Genomic DNA, 19,289 nt, shown 5'->3' with positions numbered 1-19,289 from the left:
GATATGAGTTGGCATAGTTTCATTGGCTTAAATGCTGCTTTACCAATTGAAACAAATTGAGGGTCTGGCTATCTGTTTTGAAGTAATGAAACACAATAAAATGCCTGGGCACTGTAAAATATTCCAGAGAAGGATTTGCAGTGGTGGATCTGAAAGCCCTTTTAACTGAAAGACAGGAAGAGAAAACCTGATGGGATGGAAATGTTTGTTTCTTAACCTCTGATACATTAGAAGTAGCTGGATTAATGAGAAAGAGTGTGATTGTACGCCTGATATATTTGTGTAGGTCTTTTTCCCCTAAATCATTGAAAAACAATGTTTTTAGAAATACTTTTCCATCTGATTTCTTATACATTATGTTCTCTGTTGCTACCAATTTACTGCTCAGCCAGTTTCTAGTTAGTATGATCTTATGTTTCACGTTAGTAGTGCTTTGAACCAATAAGTGTCTATGAAGAGAGTCTGGAAGGTTAATAATGTTGTGACCACAGCTGAAGCTTATATATACCTCTTTCATCTTCCCTGCCTAGATGAATATTTAATTTGCAAAAGAAATATTTCAAGAGACATTTTTCCTGTTTCCAATTTTCCTATTAGAAAATATACAGCCTACTCTTATGGCACATCTTTTTTACTCACTGGCTTACTTTCAGGAAAGCCAGAAAAAAAATGCATGCTTGAGTGTAGTAATGCTAATGCATATTACATCAGCTGACACAGGGGACTGTACAGCGTTAAGTATTTCACATCAAAGGTTAGTTTAATAAGGAACTGCAGTACCTTAAAACTTCAGTGTTTCCTTTCTTTATATAGGAAAACATTGGCTTGAGTTCAATAGGTATTAAGACAAAGTAAATGTTTTACCTGTAACCAGAAGCCAAAGTGTCCCTTTGGTTAAATTTTGCTATTTAACACTTATTTAAAAAAAAAAAAAAACCAAACCCAAAAAACCCCACCAAAAATTGCAGCAGCTCTGGAAACAAAGGTATGGTTGGCAAGTGGCTCTGGCATCTGCCTGTTCTTGGAATGTATCCAGGCCACAGATAGATCCCATCACATTAAAGACAACAAATGTTTTTCATTAAGAATAATATTTAGCAAGTATTCTTCACTACTTTGTTCAGACAGATAGTTTTCTGTGTGTTTAATTGGATGACACAAAGGAAAAAGCCAAGACTGGATGATTAAACTCACAGTTGGGGCAGCTGAAGCTAGGTGCTCTTTCAAATTTGATAACTCAAATCAATTTTGTTGGATAGCTTCAGTGAAGTTCAAATGTACCATGTTGGTTTGAAGGTTTGGAATTGTTTAAGAAGTGGTAAAACTAGTATTTCATTTTCTGGCACTTAAAAGAGAACAAAATAAAAAACTCGATTTGCAAAACACTGGGTGAAGGAATGTTTGTTTTCTTCTTATCTACCAACCTAGCATTCCTGTGATGTGTGGGAGACCTGGGCTTGGGGTTGGTTTTTGGTTTTGTTTTGGGGGGTTTTTTCCCCTTCTTCTGTCAGCTTTCTCACCATTTAAAGAATTCCCTTGTCACTGGGCTATAGGATAAACCAAGGTGAGCTACAGTGTGTCACCTGTTGCCACTTCTTCGCTTGTATATTGTCATTGAACAACCAAGCCTTTCATCACTAGGATAGGTGTCTCAGTTACCTTCATATGCGCACGCACGTGCTCTTGCTCTCTCGGTTTTTCTGTGCCTCCATGCTTCCTTTCTCTCTCTCTCTCAGACACAAAGCAGTACCACCACTGCCATCTCTTCTTCCCCTGTGTTCTGTGAATAAAGCCATTTGTCTACCTACAAATGATGAAATAATTTAAGTTTTAAAAACATTGAATTCAGTCTGGAGGAAATACTTTTCCATTTTGATGTGTACATTCAAAAATGTTTCCTTTGGATTGATTTGACTAGAAGTTTTACTGACTGCTTGGTTTGGCCACCAAATAGGAGGAAGTCAACTGCTGGCAGCTTTGCTAAAGAGTTTTTTAACAAGATTAATCTCTGCTTGTAGATTTCTGTCATGTCTAAATTATGGATGCTCTTGTAGATCTCAGAACATGTGAAACATCAGTTATAAAGCTGAGGTACTTTGACGTTTCAAACACAGCACACTACCCCATCTGTAAAGGAAATCCGTGTTGATTATAATAGTGAGCAAGCCATTGGAACGGGTTCAGAGGGAAACTGAAGTACAGGATTAATGATGATCAGTAATGACCACCACCAAATAATTGGAGAAAAGGAACCTGACCCCTCAGGAGAGGGAAAGGAGAAAACACATCCTTTAGAGGAGAGGAGCCAGTATGCTCAACCAATGTGAGAAAGAAGAGAACCATGAGCTAGCAGGAGTACGTTTAGCCATCACCAGAAAGTTTTCCTATGATTTGGAGAGATCTGGCATAGCTCATGTGTATCTCCCTTTGGATAGTGCAATGCTGACTGTGGCCATGAAGTTAATGAGAAGTAAGGGCTTTGCACATCATGCCTCCTTTTCTCTTATGTAATACAAAATGTACTGGAAGGTACTACGAGAATGAAATGTGGAAGGATATAGACACCTTAGCCCACTTAGTAAATCTTCATCCAGCTTTTGTGGTGCATCAAAAAGGACCACAAGTGTGCAGTTGAAGTTACAAGTGACTATTTAGCTAAAGCGACAGTGCTTCCTCAGCTAACAGTCTGTCTCCATTATGCATGGAAGAAAATGAAGGCAACACTGAAGAGAAACAGAACATGTATTAGTGTAGAGGTAAGAATAGGATGGACTTACAAGTTATCTGTATCATATCCAATTTGCACATGTGCGTAAGATCATTTGAATCATTTAAAGTCACGTGAAATTGTAAGGACGCAAACTTCTTCCTTTCATAGTTTGAATTCCGTTTCTCTAAGGCTCAAAAGTACAAGTATATCAAAAATGCAAAACAGACCATCCTCTTTCACATGTTCCCCAAAAGAAAAGGCAAGAGACATAGATGTTTTGCAGGAGGCATGGCACAGCAAAAAATCTGACCTGGAAGTCAGATACAGCAGAAAAAACACTAATTGGCCTTACTAAGCATGCATGCTTCTTTTACGCAGAAGGCAGTTTTTCAGAATTTCACAGCTATGATGTTTGGAATGGCAAATTTAAGAAGAATGGCAAATAGAAATTTTTGCTGAAAGTTGAGACAACCTACCAAATAGAAAAGAGAACAGACCCTTCCTTTCCCACCAAAACAAATCCCACTAAGTTATTCTTATAAACAGGGTTTTTTTTGTTACTTTTGTGTTAGCCATTGTAGACATGTCTATTGTATTTAGTAATTAAGCTAAGAGAGGGGAGAAAATAAATAGGAAGCATGATGTGCAGAATTCTTGTTTCCATTGGTTCTAATCTACCGCTTTATATAAATGGACTCTGCAGCATTACAACTCCAGGATGACAATAAGCAGAGCCTTAGGCCTGCCTTATGGTTTATGCCATAATTATTGTGCAAATTGATTGTATGTGTGAGATGGAGACAATTTAAAAAGAAATAACTGAAGAAAAGTACTTGATGGGCAAAAGACAGTATATGCAAAAGGGATGTCATTCTTCACTGAAAAAATGGCTCCTTGCATGAAACAAGCATCTTTCTATTTTTCATAGAGCAACACAAGTTCATGAAATGTACTCAGATTTACATAATTCCTCTCCATTGTGAATGCAGCCATTAATCCTATCTCGCTGACTTACTTTTCTGGAAGGTGGCTCAGCTGAAGCAAATATTAGACCAACAAGCAAATAATTTCAAGGAGTCACTGAAGAAACATAATCTACAGTCCAACAAAGAAAAAGAGAAGCTTTTGCAGGATCTTCAAAACATCATTAAAGAAAACCAGAATGTTAAACTGCAGCTGGAGGCATCACATCAAAAAGTCTTAAAAACATTGGAGAAAAGCAAAAATCAGGAACTCAAGGTCAGTTTACAACATACTAGCGTAAAAAAAAATCATATTTGTGGAATAAACCATATTAGCTAGAGCTGATTATCAAAACTCAGTTATCTCTAGGTATCTTAATGATGGGTTGCCATTGTTGCACATAATGACTTATTCTGTGATTTTGAAACCTCGTCATCTTCAGGTTGGGTTGTTTGGGTTTTTTTATAATTTTAACATTTGAACTTAGAACACAGTGTGAATGAAATAGTTTCATAAAATAATATAGCCTACCCTCTACACTTAGGCTGCGACGAGTACAAGCTCCTCTAGCTGTGCTCTTGCTTCAGAAATACAAGGGAATTCCTAAGTATTATTAACAGGACTCAGTTTTATTCTTTTTCATCCATTATTAATTTATACTTAAACACTTTTAAAAGCAGTATAATAGACATGTATAATGATGTGTATTGCCTTACATACCATCAAGAAATCAATTCTGTAAGTGGATAACCAAAGCTTTTAAAGGTTCAAGTGGATTTATTTCAGTGACAAAATGTAAGTGCAATATGTTAAGGTTCTAAAGAATGTTGCTGTTTGAGGAAAAAAAATCAAATTAAAAAATCTACATGTGATTGTGACATGGAGTTCAGATGTCCCTGTTGATATCACACACCTTACAGAAAATCTCCTTATAAAACCTATGTAGTAAAACCACCCTAAGTAGAATTTAATATCTTGTTTATATATTCAGAATAAAATCCTAGCTTTAACAAAACCAAGCTGCAGGCAGTAAGCTGGTAAAAATGAAACTAAGGACAGGAGTTTGCTTTCAGAGCCACTACGGAGCAATTGCTCCGTCATTTACAGCGTATCGGCAGCACTTCTAACAGTGGAAGTTTTACCCAAGAGGCCTTTATCTGACGCACTGTGATAAGTAATGACATACAGGTCAAATCTGAGAGGCTTTTTATGTTGAATAATAAAACATCTTTCTAATGTCAAATAATGCAAAGATGTCAGTGTTGTTATTTCATGATGTATAACAAATTTAATAGACGATATCTTGATGATTTCTCTTGTACCTATTAAGTTTTATTTTTTAACCTCAGCTCATTTTTATTCTTGTTTTGATGAAGTGTCATGTAAAGTGGTGATGAAAATAAAAGTTCTACAATGAAACACTAGATTCATCCTGGCATTACAAGTAAAACAACAAGGTGATAAATAGCCTCCAACTACTTTGGTTTTTTTTGGGGGGGGACTTTTGCTTACAGGAGGCAGAAGAACGTTTGAAAAAGGAATTTAATGAGACTTTCAAGATCCAACATCAGTCTCATAGGCTGGAAATACAAACCTTGGAAGAGAAAGCAAAGAAAGAATTACATGATGAACTTGACCAGATACAGAAGCAGCAAACCCTGTTGCTAGGTATAATGTCTCATGTCATGCACAGCTCCTACTGCTTGATTATATGTTGAGAAGCACTGACTTTCCTCCCATTCATTTTCTTTCCCATCTTCTGGGAACTCAGGTCTTTATGAATCTTCTTTTCCATACCCTACAATTTCAGCAATACAGATTTAGTATTCTTTGTTAACCTAGCTCTTAGCTGTCAGCAGCAGAATGTTGCTGGGAGAGTAGTCTGGTGTACACCATTCAAGTATGCATTATCAGGTATATTAAATTGGAATGCTGTAGTTAGTGTATACAACTTTCCTCTTTTTTTTCTGTGATGTGAAGAATTATTATATGTGGTTCAAGTCTGTTCTATTGAGTTTAGCAGTGGAGATCAGTTACTGAATATGTATTGTTTAGTCAGTTTAGAAAGTTCCCTGAACTGTTCAGAACTTAACAGAACACTGCATTAGGAGGACCTGTAATATCTCTGGGTTTGAACTCAAGTTATTAAAGTCCATCTATAAAAGGTTTTTTAATTAAAGAAAAAATAATTTGAAAGTACTTTAAGTACAAACTGGATTATGTTCTTGGGGTTTTTTTTTCAGTAATTCAAATTTGCTAGAAAGATTTGTTGCTCTGTAAAGTTTGTATGTTCAATAGATAACAAGAAAATTTGTTATGAAAAGAAAAATTGTATGGGGACAATAGAGAGAAAAACTTCTTTCTCCTTGTACTTGATCCATCCTGAAACTTGTATGCAATATACACAAAAGTTGTGGTATATGACAGATCTCCTTACCTAAATGTTGTACTTCTCTAACACAACCAGAGCTCTCCGCACCCTGCCCTGTGGCCCTCTATAAAACACCAGCAGACTTAACAGGGAGCTCAGGGGTGCTCCAATAAAGTTCAAGGTTAGAAGAAGCAATTATAGTGATTTAGTCTGCAAAACAACTGCCACAGAATTACCTCTCTGATTCCGATGTTGAATCATTGCTATTGTAGCTCCTATCTTCTTACTATTGCTCAATGGAGTTACTTCTTTAGTAATAGGAAGCCATTATACTTCAAGGTGAAGGAGTTGAGGAACAAAGCAAAATGTAATGTGTTAATATTTTCATCTACGTTGTCTATATCTACCTTCCCCATCCAGCTGGCCTCTGACTGCCTTAATGATTGTCTGTCTAATCGTTACTAGGATCTCTAAGGATGGAACTCTCTGAGCAACAGACATTGTGCACTAATCTCAAGAAACAAACAGAAGAACTCCAAATGGAGCTGAGGAGTGTGAAGACACTGAAGAAGCAACAGGCAAGAATCCGGTTCCTACTTCGTTGCCATAGTGTGTTTTGTGAAAGCAATATTACCAAATTTCTCTCTTCAGAGATAATAAAAGTGTACAGAAATGGAATGGGTTTCCTTCCCTTGTGTCCCACTTTAAAATGTTAGCATTGTTTATCATCTTTTCTCTATGGGCAGGCTTTTTTTCCATTTAAAGATCAGAATCTGCAACACAAGTAAACGAATGAATGTTACAATAAAATAGATTTTTATGGAGACTATAAAATGTGTTCAGGAAGTTTTGATCACAGATTTTGTCCTGCACATAGAATTGCAGATAAAATTGAAAAATCAGTTCACAAAAATTCAACACACACAGTTCCAGTGAGATCTTCAGGTTAAATAATAAGAGGCTGTGAATAACCAAATTTGGCCTTTTTCTCAGGAAGGAAGTAGCCAGAGCCAGATCAGATCTCTTCATGATGAACTGGAAAAATGTCAGAGTGAAATTTCCGAACTCAAGAAAGAGAATTTACTTTTGAAGGACACAATGGAGCTACTCACTGCTGAGTTGGAATCACAGAAGCAAGAAGCTACACAGCTTCAGGATAGGGAGAAACAGCACAGAAGGTTTGCCTTAAATTAACACTTCACAATGCTATCTAGAGGCAATAATAATGCCAGTATCAGAGGTGTTCTAAATGTGATGAGTGTCAGAATCTCTCCTTTCTAAAGTACTAATTTTAGAGGTTAGGAGTTTTGTAAAAGCAGTAGTTCATTTCACATTTCTCTCCAGCCATAGTAAAAGCATTTGAACTAATCGTTCCGTACATGTCACAGAGAAATATGTCTAGTGTGGCCCCACAGGAGTTACCTGCGAAAATCTGTGTAACATCAGTCTTTGAAAGGCACTGGAAGATATAAACAAATCCCGAACTCACACAAGAGCTATAAAAAAATTGTAGAAGTCTCTGAGAATAAATACCAGGTTTTTATACTTACTGTCTGTAGTTGAAATCAATGGGTTGTTAACTCTATGGGGACACTTGAGAATGCCATATGCACTCTGTAAGACTGCATTGGCTGTAACAGCCAGCTTTGCACTGGGGGAGTAATGGCAGTGATAGCGGACGCTAACAGTGTCTCCGGGCTGATGGAAGTCTGGAGCTGTAATATGCTGTCAGGGCACAGGAAATGCAAGCTCATGTGTAGTCTTGGCTGTCTTTGTAGAAGGTGGACCACATCCTCTTATTGTAGCCACAGGCTTGGAGCACGTGTTGCATTGCAGTAATGGCAATCTTCCCATTTCTGTACAGAAAAAGTGCAGGACCTACCTTTTACATGGGAGACAAGACTGGGGTTTGCTGTCCAGTGCATTTGTATGGCTGTTGAATCCTTTGAAATTTCTGGATGATCATACTTAACGTATTCTCTTTGCGGAGAGATTGAGAGATCTGGTGCATGGGTACCTTTCAATTAATTTCTGCAATGGTGTAGAATGTATACCCCTAACTACTCAAGCTGTATATATAAAAGGATATACCCTTAAAGGAATCTTTAAAATTATGTCCTATATAGTCTAGAGAAAAGCACTCAAGGGTTAGAGTGTCTCTCAGCAGACTGTCAGAGTGGCCAGAGTAATTCCATTACTGCCTACCAGTCAGTAGATACTTAAAGAATGAGAAAGAAACATTTTTTTTTTCCTTTGCACTTTTTGGAGAGGTACTTGGAAGTGACTTTCATTTCAAGCTTTTGAAGCAAGATAAACAGAAAGAATTGCAAACCAGAGAGTTTCATCGATGACCTCCAGCTACCTTGAAGGAATTTAGAGCCTCTGTGCATGAAGAGAAGAATTATTCACGTGTCAGTCATGAGGTCTAAAAGGTCTTAAATGCTAAAGCTGCTGGGCTGGAGGATAATCTTTACAGGGGATAAATGGTGTAGGTCTCCTACAGTAAGCATTTTAGAAGGAAGCATTAATGGAAAATATCTAAGGAGAAATCCTTCATGTAACAGGAGGTAGAACCAAAGAGCTCAAATGGTCCAAGACACCTGATACAGTCTGCTCTGAAATTAACCCATGGAAGATTTGGAACATTAACTTGCAGCTTTTGTTTTGCTTTTGCAGGACCAATAATTTGTGTAGGGGAATAGTTAAATTGGTGAGTGCATATAAATAACAGCTTTTTTACTGTTAACTTTAACAACAGTGACATTGTCTTATGCTATATAGTTGTTTCTGATTTGAAAGCTGATAGTGGCTTGTTATTTGCATGTGCCAAATTTTATAACCAATTATTTAAAATTACTATTCCTACTGTTGCCAAGTAAGTGAAACCAGTAGACAATGGGTTCTTTATGGGAAGAGAGGACAAGTCCCAAAATGGCTATTCTGAAGGAGAGCTTTTATTCTGTCCCTGAAGAACCATTTCAGGGATCCTTCTCCCATTTTTACTCTTATTCTTCTGCTTCTTATTTTGTGCCAAGTGTCAAATCAATCACTCCCCTGGCTGTGCTCTAATTTCAAGGGCAGAAACCTTTCATGGCCCTTTTGGCCTTTCCTGAAGCATTTCAGAAACAAGTGAAAGGGGCTTAGAAATACATTAAAAAGGAAAAAGAAAAAAAAAAGGAGGCAAACCAAATATCTTTTGTGAAAATTACAATCATTAATCTTCTAAGTTTGATATCTCTATTTTAATTTGTAAACAAGAGAATATAGTCTCTGCATTGACTTAATGAAAAAGTTTTTCCAGGGTTTAAAACATTAGCAAACAAAAGGCAACAACCTAACAATGATTCTTCAATAGATGTCTGTTGATTTGGGGGTTGGTATCAGAAAGCAATCTTATGGCTAGACTTGAAAAAATGTTAGGCATTTTTTAGTTTTCAGTTGATGGTGTTAATCAAATAGCAGTATCTTCCAAAATATATTTTCTGTTAAAGACAAATGTTGCAGTTAAAGGCATTGTTATAACATTTCTTATTTTCATTTAAAAAAAATATTTTAGGATGGTGGTAGGCAGTATTAAAAGTTTCTGGTGCCATGGTGTGATGAAATACAGCATCAGAGCCTCATATTAAAATCCCAGAGATTTCAAAATAATTTTGCTTAATACAAGTGAGTTCCTATGATACTTTATTGTCATGTTTGACCATTAAGATTGATGTACAAACTAGCCATAGATAGAATATGAATAGCATCATTATATAGAATAGACCCTCCATTTCCTGAAGGGTGAAGGTCAAGGACTTCTCCAAATAATTTTCCTTTTCCTCAGTGTTAGAGTAGTTCTGCTTCAGACTGCAACTGAAGTGTCAAAGTCAAATCAGTAAGCAGAAGCCCAGAACCATGCCTAGTTAACTACCTTTGTAGTCAATAAAAGACCTCAAAACTGCATGCTTTGATCAATGATAATAAACTAGTATTGAAATGTGAGAATTCAGACATATTTTAATACCAATGAAAGGCTACTGGTAGAAGACCTCAATATCAAGCATAAAAAAGAACTGGACATACTGAAACAAGATCATCGGATGGAAATTGGAAACATACTATCTGATTTCAGCAGCACTCAGGCACATCTCCAAGCAAAGATTTTCTCCTTAGAAACTAAGTCATTTAAATAAACTCTGGCTCATGCTGGCAATGAGTTCTGTTTGAAATTATTATTCTTAGTATATATAATTTTTTATTACTCATAGGTAGACTATTATAAGCACTGAAATAGAAATGTATAGGTATTTCCTTTGCAAACACAGAAAGACCCAGATATATTGTAATAAACTCTGAATATTGTTTAATGTTTAAATACATAAAAGTTTTACAATGCTGAATTAAAACCTGCACTTAGCATCTTGCCATTTTTTGAAGTGTAAAATCATCTTTGTCACAGATGATACCAGAGGCCTTGATCCATGATCTTGTACTTAATTTTGTTCAGCAGAGCAGCATCTTTGCAGTTAAGCTCTTGCTCATTCTCACTCCCAGGACAGCCCCCGCTAACCCATGTAAATAAATGCACTTTGCAGCCCCCTGTGGAGTTAAGTAGTTCTGTGGTGCTTCAGACTGTACTGGAGAGGCCCCTCAGAAATAATCCCTGTGATTATATATATATATATAGATATATGTATATATATCTATATATATTTCATCCTTTTCTCTTATCCCAACTGTGTGGCATAGGTCCAGAAGAGAGACCTACTTGATGTAAGCAGGTCTCAAACTATTCAGATGTTAAGATTTATCTTTTTATCTAAACTCTGAGATACACTAATTTAAGAGTATAAAATTGGGGGGGGGGGGTGTAAGTCCTCTCAAAAATGTTTACCCTCACCAAAAAAAACCCCCACAAAATGGTGGTTTGTGTTCTGTGATACATTTCTCAGTATGGCAGGTGAACTTCATAGCACTTAGTTTCTCAAGCAGCAAAATTCATGAACTTGACTGATGAAATAATGACTTGTTTTCTCATGGGTCACTCAAATGTATCTTTCCACACCATCTCTAAGAAGGCGTATGTTCTCATTTGAATCTTTTCCCCTTTTTAAGGCATTTAAAGAGCTGAACTCACACTACAGGTTTTGACTTAGAGGGTTCACTAAAGCAGCATGTGTATCCAAGCCTCTCTTCATGAAAGTCACAGGGATGGAGTATTTCTGAGACCTCTATCAAATATGGTTGGAATTAGCCTGTGGATTCTAAAGTTATTGGGTCAGAAAAGAGGAAAAAATAGGTGAATACTGACATGCATAGATATTGTGACAGATTTTTTTCTCTAGGAAACTAGACTAGCAATCTGATGTGTAAGCTTGTTAGTATTTTATACCAGGGGCTGGATTTTACATTGGAAAGGTGTTGTGGGTTAACCCTGGTGGCAATTTATTTTGGAGCTCCACAACATTCTATACTTATATGTAATACATGTACGGATGCCAGTTTTTAAAAAATGTTGTTTTATCAGAAAGGCCTGACTATGTTCCTGTATTTTAAGCTTGTAATTTAGAGCCGAGTACAGCCCAAATATCCCTTGAACAAGGTCTGAGAAAGTTTTTTCCAGTCTGCATTTTCTTTGGTACAGACTTGAAGAATTAGAAGAAAAGTCAAGAAAGTGGGAGTCCAGATCAGAAGATACACACCTTATAAGCTGTCTGCAAGACAAATTAAGTGAGAGAGAAGACATTAGCAAGCAGCTGACAGTAAGATTTCCTTTGATATATACATATATATTTTGGAATCTGTTGGAAGGCTCTATTCAGTGTTTCACACATTGCTTCACACTGATACTTTTCTTTCTGTTCTGGAATACTTTGACAAATAGATGTTTCCATACCAATTTCCAACAAATAGATGTTTCCATACACATAACTTACTTACTTTTTCTCCTTAGGAAGGAAGAAAATTTCAGCATTCACTTTTAGCCAACACTGAATCTCATAGGAATCGATCATTTTCTTTCAACCGTAATACAGGATGCTTGACTCTTTCCATGAAGGTAAGATGGGCAAAGCAATTAAAATCACAAATCATGATGTTTTATTGCTATTTGAATCATACAGATGATTAGGACAGTGACGGTGCTATTAATTCTTTATGGTAATATGTTATTCAGTAGAATTCTTTCCAGTAAGCCAGCTTACAATCAGGTGCTGAGTATAGCGTAAATTCAGTAGAAGTATATCTGCACATACATACAGGTGTTTAAGCAAATATAAAACACTACAGCCCCAAAATGCTCAATCTTCCACTGGTATAAATGCAGCCATTGCTTGCAGATTTGGGAGTTGTTATCTGGGATATTGCATGCATCAAGCAAATTATGAATTGGGTTTGGGCTGCTCGGGATTTGTCCTTTGTCATTCCAGCACCTCTGTATGATACTGTCTATAACTAGTCATGGAAAGAAGGGGGATCAAGTTGGTGGAAAGCACCTAACTGAGCTCTCAGTATACCTGCAAAGTTATCGGCTTTGATGTATCTAAAACCTCAAGGTCAAATACACAAGTTGTTTTAATTGGATTACCTAATCCATGGATCCTCACAGCATACCCTCAGAATTGATTTTAAATGACAATAGAAAAAGATGGGAATGTTGATTTTTGAGTCCTCCTCACAAGATATTTAGGAATGAGGTTATGTTGAGGTTTTATAGTATAAATTGTTAAAAAAATGTGTGTATAATGAAGTTTTCTGTTATGATAAAAAGCAGCAGAAGAAAGCAGTTGAGGTGCCCAGTCGTGTTGTCAGTGTTCCGAATTTAGCTTCCTACGCAAAGAGCTTTTTGAGCTGTGACTTGAGATCAAAAAGAAGTGCTCCTCAAATAACAAAATCTACAAGCTTAGACCGGAGTCCTGGCTGCCTCAGGGTGGGCTCTCCATCAGCACAGTCCTCAGACAGCAGTGCTGCCACAAGGTATTGGTCTGTTTTACATTGACTTGTAAGATGATAACTGAATTGGTATTCAGAATCTTGTAGGCAATTCAAACACATTAGACATTTGGAAATAAACAGTGATGTAAGGTTTCTGTCATGCAGTGAACTCCGTTCAGTTCTGTGCAGATGAACCCAGAACCTTACTGCAGAAGTAGGCTAGCATCACTGCCCAACAGAGCTTATGCTTGCAACCCCTCCTGGTACAAAAAAAAGAGAGGAGCTGCAAGTATTTAACTAAGAATGTAGTTAATAGTGAACATGGCTGTTTAAAATTTCCTATCTGTGGCTCTGTTAAGGATGTGTTTTCCTTCTTTTGTTTCCTCGCTTTGCACTCGGTAGATGTAGATGGCATATTTTTATTTTAGGAGATATTTGAATGAATCTAGGCTAATCATTTGGCAAAGGGTTTAGATACTTAAAAATTGATTAGCAGATACTTAACTAAAAACTTCTTAGTTTGATAGTTTTTTCTCTGAAAAGTTTGAATTTTTCTTCACATTTATGAGTTATTATTTAAACAATATTTAGTGTTTTATAAACATGACTGAACTATCTCTTAAAGAAACAGTTAAAAATGTATGTAGTTAACATTATACAGAGTTATAATGATAAATATAAAAAAAAAAAACCCAACCCCTACCACTATACTTCAGGACAAAAGCCAGCCTTCGCACCTATCTCGTAGCAGAGATTAGTTATCCTCTGAATTGTGTGCTGGGGAGTTCTCTCCTTGAAGGCAGATGGGGCTGACTGCTGCCAAAGACAATAACTTGGGACACAGGCTTGGATCCAGTTTGGCAATTCCTACATCTTAAAGATAAAAGCATTCTGTGTCATGCCAGATAACTGCCCAGGCACATCAGATTTGGATTTTAAAGGGAAATACACAGGGAGACTGAGGGTAGCCTGGCTGATACTTACTTGCTCTTTTAAATCAGTCGTTAAGTGAAGTCATATTTGCTACTGTAAGCTAACCAAAATTAACATAAATGTTAAAAAAGCATCCTGAATGCTGAAAATTCAGGGACTAATAGGATTGCTTATAAAAGCCAGTTGATATTCAGATAAATCTTTCAGTTCCAAATAAAGCTTTTACCCAACATTTTTAATGCATAAATTGTATTTCATATTTTTAAGAGTTGCAGCTGCCATTTTCTGACTTTTCAAGACTTCATTATTCTTGAAACATCTTTTTTATTTTTTGAGATGTCAAGTCAAGAATTATGTTCAAACATTTCTCCAGAGCTGTTCGGCTCTCTTTCATGCTTTCCTTTGTTACTGCCAGTGCTGTTAGCCCAGCTACCTGGCTAGCACAGATCCCACTGGAAATTTCAGCTGCCACCTTTTGGCCTCATCCAGTTCATGTGAGCACAGATCCATTCACAGGATCATGAATTTTTCCAGGAAAAAAGTATTAAATATTGATAAGATTGTAAGTGATGCTAATGCTTATTTGTTTGCACAGGACACATGGCAATGAACCACAACAAACCAAAGATGACCAAAAACGAGACCCTCGGCATCAAGAATGGTTTACTAAGTATTTTTCATTTTAAAGAGAAGTATTTCCATTCTTCTCAGAATTACTAGAAAAGCTGTTCCCATTTTCTTTTAGGGAATGACAATCTAATATATGATTTAGGAAAAAAAAGGATGTAATTTCCAAGTAAATAATTAGGAACAAGTGTACTCTCTTACATCTAATTACTGTGGAGTTACAGGCATGGATTTCAGAAAAATGCATTTTTTTTTAACAACCGCTATAAAAAATGAAGAAAAAGCAAAATTCTGTGTACTGTTACGTGAAGAGACTTTTTAATCAAGACACTGTACCACTCTATAATTAAATTAAAGATGCAATTTGGTCTCTGATACATCTTGTCAATCTGGCTCCAGCTGAAAAAAACATCTTCTGTTGGTGATTTCAGGTTTATACATTTGCTTCATCAGCTGTTCAAAATAATTTCTGCATGTAGTAATTATTTTTTTAAGTTTTTAATAGATTTTTGTTAAACATTTTAAGCTATACAGCATGCAGTATACCTCCATGAACAGCATGTTTATAGCGCTGATTTCTTAGGAAGACTTTCTGGTTTACTTAATGACCTGTTTTGTATAGTCAGCATTACAATGTAACATTCCTGTTGCACTTCAATACATGTAACAATCAGCCTGATAAGTTAGGATAATATGTAAGTATGAACATTAAAACTTGCTTGTCAATCATCCATTCCCATGTTTTGCAAAATAGTGCTATGTTTTGCTGGTGTGAGTCAGACTGATACACTGAGTTCCAGATTTACGGGAACTGCCTACTTGTACGTTTTATCTCAATATTGTTCTTATGCCCACCAAAATGCAAAGTAGGTGAACGACTACATTTATCAGATCACACTAGCTATCTCATTACTGGGAGGGAGGGGACCCACGGGGAAACTAACCCTCAGGTAATTCATCAACAAACGTGAAAAGCAGGGAATCGTGCAACCAGCAGCCTAGTGTTTTAGGGTAGTTCATGTTCAACTGCCCCAAAAACTTTTAAAGTGCACTAGAAAGTTCAGTACACAATTGCTAATTCTAATTTCCAGGGTTACAATATTCTAATTAACCTTGTTCCCCAAATGGTGTCCCTAGAAAGTGACTTTCCTGGCTGCATGGATATATTAAGCTTGTTGCCTAGTAATAGAGACAGGAGTCCTTTGCTAGTTCGACCTCAGAAATCTTTTTCTGGCTATATTTAGATTACTAAATAGCACACCCCAGCAGAAGCTAATTCTTTCAACTGGACAGTGCTGGTAACCCAACATCCATTTTAGGGTAGGTGTTCTGGACCATCCCCACACCAGTAACAGTGGGCCTGCATTATATAACCCCCTCCCTCAGGGGTATGCATTTTGCAGTTTCATTTCATCTTATAAGAATCAAATTTGTGTATCCTGAGATCCTTTCATGAGGTGAACAAAAGCCCAGCGGAAATGGACAATTCACTTCAAAAAAGTACACTCTTGATCTGACCTTGATACAAACAATTCTAAGGGTGCTTCTACACTGCTACTTATGGATAATTAGTGCAACACAGACTGTTTAAATCTTCCAGTAAAACCAAACAGTAATCTTTGCAAGTATTTTCATCATACCAGCAGAGATATAGTTAGGGGAAAGCTATGGCTACCCTATCTAGGAGGAACAGGATGCATTCTGGAAAACACACTTCTACCAGAAGGCATCCTGAATAGCAACTCTGCATATTTTCCATTAAAATATAAAACCAATCCATGTTTTTGCAAAAAAAAAAAAATTATTTCACTTGTTTATTTATATTTGTAGTACAAATTACATTATACAAAAAGTATACTTTTACAAAGTAAAAAGAACACCGCTGCTTTGCATTGCTGAAAATACTCAGATACGTAAAATCAAAGATCACGTTTGCTTCATTGGAGCAGGAATATTAGCAGATGCTTGTTCTAGGTAAGCTAGTGGACCCTGAGGCATTTCTGCAGGCTTTTTGTGCTGCACACTGATATCCTCCAGGACCTGTTGCCAGTGTCGCAGTTTACTCAAATGCTTCTGAATTAATGCTTCTTTTCTCTGCAACTCATTTCTTAATTCTGAAACATCCTATGGACGAGAAAAATGTGTATTAATAAACTAGACAGTATTCATAGGAATAACCACCTTACATAAAAAACATGTAATTTTTTTAGCTTGAGTTTTCAAGCTGATCTTGTAGGGATTCTGGTAATGGAAAAGCATCTGATGAAAGACAGGGGAAGCACTGTGAATGCACTAGGTCCGTTCCCCTAGGTCACACATATTTCGGAGATCATTACTTCCAGCAACATTTGACTCACTAGTTTCTTCCAATGAAACTATCATCTGTGTTCCAATACTCCACAGAGCAGCAGGCAACCAGCTTCTCCAGGTTCATGGTGAGCACAAGCTATTTTAACAGTCAAGTTCTATGAACGTAAGACACAACATCGTGTTGAGAAACCCAAAATTACCGTGAATGAGGTGATTAACTGTACTGGTGTACAGCTTACCTGACCTAGCACACCACAGATAAATTAATTTAAACATACCTCTTTAATTACTTGCTCTGGTTTCTGGACTGATAGCTGCAGTCTTTTTTGTAGGAAAAAGCATTCAGTTTGTCTTGCAACATCCAGAAACTTCTGGATGCACTGATCAACACCTAAACATAAAATAACAGAAAGAACAGATTCCAAAAAAGAAGTTATCAGGCTGACACTGAGAGATGTCTGCAGGCTATTAAAAACACTTTTCACAGTATCTTCTGGAAAGAAAATCTTCAGATTTACTACGATATATTTATAAAACCAGGATGTGCATTAAGTCTGTGTATAAAAGGCTGCTTTGCAAACTTTCAGAAGTTCTTTTAAAGGTGCAAGACAACAACTCTTTCTCCCAAGTTTTACTACATTTCTGACAATGACAAAGATACAATAATTTGTGGAACTTGGCTGAATAAAGAAAACATTTCACTGCACACCCAAACAAGCAGCTCAATGTAAGGTTCTAAAACATGGGCATATTTAGGAGAATATTCTGCCTTTATATATTATGCACTACTATTCTGATAATAAAAGCTGTCCCATTCCAGCATATGAATATGACCCAATATCCAGAAAGGACTTTTCAAAAGCATTTACGCTGTTTGCGAAACGGTGCTTGAGAGTCAAGCTTCAAAATTTTTTCAGGGAAAAGTACACTGCTAAACAGTAGTCAAGGGCCGTTTCTTAGCCTCCTATTTATAGCAGTTCAGTATTATATATATAGCAGTTCAGGCACCCACAGAGGTGCCTAACACAGGCCATAAAGCATCGCTACTAAGCGATCTAGGCTTTCCTTTCCCACCTTTTATTATTGCTTCATATAGCTCCATAATGCATCACATTAGCTTCCTAGCTTTTAAACCATGTGTTTCATTGCACATCAATATAATCCCACATAACCCCAGATCCTTCCACAAGACCCCGATCATTCCCGGGTGGGTTTCTTTCCGTGTGAGCCTCCCACTGCTGTGAGCAGCCTTCCACCTGGGAAGGGGCGAGCAACGCCGAGTTATGCCAGAGTCACCGTTCAAAGACTCTGACAGTTTTTAAACCTCTTTTGGCCTCAAATGACAAGGCACACATACCCCCGGCGAAGCCCAAATGCATCTGCAAAACTCCACAAGAAGTTTTAGGGGAGGCTGCGCGCAGATTTGCAACCCCAGCCGCGCCCCTCAGTATTTCAGGCCTGCAGAATAAAACCGCGGCTTTTATGAAGCCCAGCCGAGCTGCAGCATCTTCGGCAGCGCCCGAAAGCCGCCGAGGGGTCAGCCCGGCCCGGCGGGCCTGAGGCGCTGGGCACCGCGGCGACGCACCGCCTCCACTCCCCCGCCCGGAGCCTTACCGGTGCGGATCTCCTCCTGGTCCGTGCCGTTCACGTAGTCCTGGCTCACCAGCGAGGCAAAGCAGGCCTGCGAGAGAGGGAAGCGCGGCGGTAAAAGGGCCGCGGGGGGCCGGTGCCGTGAGGGCAGCGCCCACCCGCGGCCTCCCGCACCCCGGCCCACACACCTCGAAGGACGCTTCCAGCTCGTCCACGAGAGTGTTGTTGGCATTGCGCGGCCCCGCCGGAGGCGGGATGAGACCAGCCGGGCCAGGCCCGCCGGGAGGCCCCGGCGGCGGCGGCGGTCCCGGCGGCTGGTTGGCGAACATACCGCTGAGCGCGCCCGCCATGGCGAGCGGCGGTGGGCTGAGCGGCGGCCGCGCATGCGCCGAGGGGCGGGAAGCTGAAGGCGGGTCTGGGCACCGCCCCGCCCGCCGGCACCTCAGCGCCAGCGGGGCCGCCCGCCTCCTGCGGCCTGTTAGCTCACGCCACTGCAGCCCGGAGCCGGCGCCTCACCGGGGGCGGCCTGGGCTGCTGGGTATCGCCCCCGTGTTAAACGGTAAAGAGGAGGAGCAGAGAAAGCAAAGCCATCCTTCCCAGCCCGACGCTCCTGCTCCAGCCAGTGCCCTCCCGCGCCTCCCAGAGTCCGGCGTGGGTAAGCACCAGCTCAGCACCCCTTGTTATGCACCAGCCTTTAACAAAAACAACCACCCTAAACAAAAAAACCCACCTTCTGGGCCTGGATCCCCAAATTCTCAAGAAAACCTCACCCCACGTTATAAGCATTAAGTCTGTCTGACGTTTGAACTGATTCTGGGAATACTGTCCCTGCTTGGAGGCCGGCAGCCCCCCACCAGTAATGGGGGGAAG

At 38.6% G+C, this 19,289-nt stretch overlaps 2 protein-coding genes across 4 annotated transcripts in view; one reads left to right on the top strand and one right to left on the bottom strand.

The window, feature by feature from the left end:
• The window catches only part of FAM184B (family with sequence similarity 184 member B), a 47,482-nt gene extending 32,657 nt beyond the window's left edge, over positions 1-14,825 (top strand). The window contains exons 4-11 of one of the 3 annotated variants that reach the window (XM_054823193.1): positions 3,737-3,949; positions 5,188-5,341; positions 6,510-6,622; positions 7,038-7,222; positions 11,671-11,788; positions 11,980-12,084; positions 12,799-13,001; positions 14,488-14,825. In XM_054823193.1, coding sequence (XP_054679168.1) covers positions 3,737-3,949; positions 5,188-5,341; positions 6,510-6,622; positions 7,038-7,222; positions 11,671-11,788; positions 11,980-12,084; positions 12,799-13,001; positions 14,488-14,578 — 1,182 coding nt within the window. In that variant the 3' untranslated portion in view covers positions 14,579-14,825. Of the gene's footprint in view, positions 1-3,736; positions 3,950-5,187; positions 5,342-6,509; positions 6,623-7,037; positions 7,223-11,670; positions 11,789-11,979; positions 12,085-12,795; positions 13,002-14,487 lie in introns of those variants that run through there. The other 2 variants (XM_054823192.1, XR_008576774.1) reach the window with 2 other exon arrangements.
• Positions 14,826-16,300: 1,475 nt separating this feature from the next.
• On the bottom strand, positions 16,301-18,816 carry MED28 (mediator complex subunit 28). The gene is made up of 4 exons (XM_054823196.1): positions 18,608-18,816; positions 18,444-18,510; positions 17,108-17,220; positions 16,301-16,643 (listed from the first exon to the last, which is right to left on the bottom strand). Exons 1-4 carry the CDS (start codon positions 18,767-18,769, stop codon positions 16,446-16,448), a joined length of 540 nt encoding a protein of 179 aa, XP_054679171.1. The 5' UTR covers positions 18,770-18,816; the 3' UTR covers positions 16,301-16,445.
• Between the last annotated feature and the right edge of the window lie 473 nt (positions 18,817-19,289).

Source organism: Grus americana, chromosome 4, assembly GCF_028858705.1.
Source record: "Grus americana isolate bGruAme1 chromosome 4, bGruAme1.mat, whole genome shotgun sequence".
NCBI classification, from domain to species: Eukaryota; Metazoa; Chordata; class Aves; order Gruiformes; family Gruidae; genus Grus; species Grus americana.
The sequence above is the reverse complement of the archived record's forward strand: the minus strand, read 5'-3'. Positions and strand labels throughout refer to the sequence as shown.

What these genes read in the sequence shown, in the direction of transcription:
- MED28 (XM_054823196.1), bottom strand. Translation starts at nt 18,769, where the DNA reads ATGGCGGGCGCGCTCAGCGGTATGTTCGCCAACCAGCCGCCGGGACCG. An exon ending in CCAGGAGGAGATCCGCACCG is followed by an intron (nt 17,221 to 18,443) that starts GTAAGGCTCCGG and finishes TTTTATGTTTAG; the next exon opens with GTGTTGATCAGTGCATCCAG. An exon ending in CAGAGCAAGTAATTAAAGAG is followed by an intron (nt 16,644 to 17,107) that starts GTATGTTTAAAT and finishes TCTCGTCCATAG; the next exon opens with GATGTTTCAGAATTAAGAAA.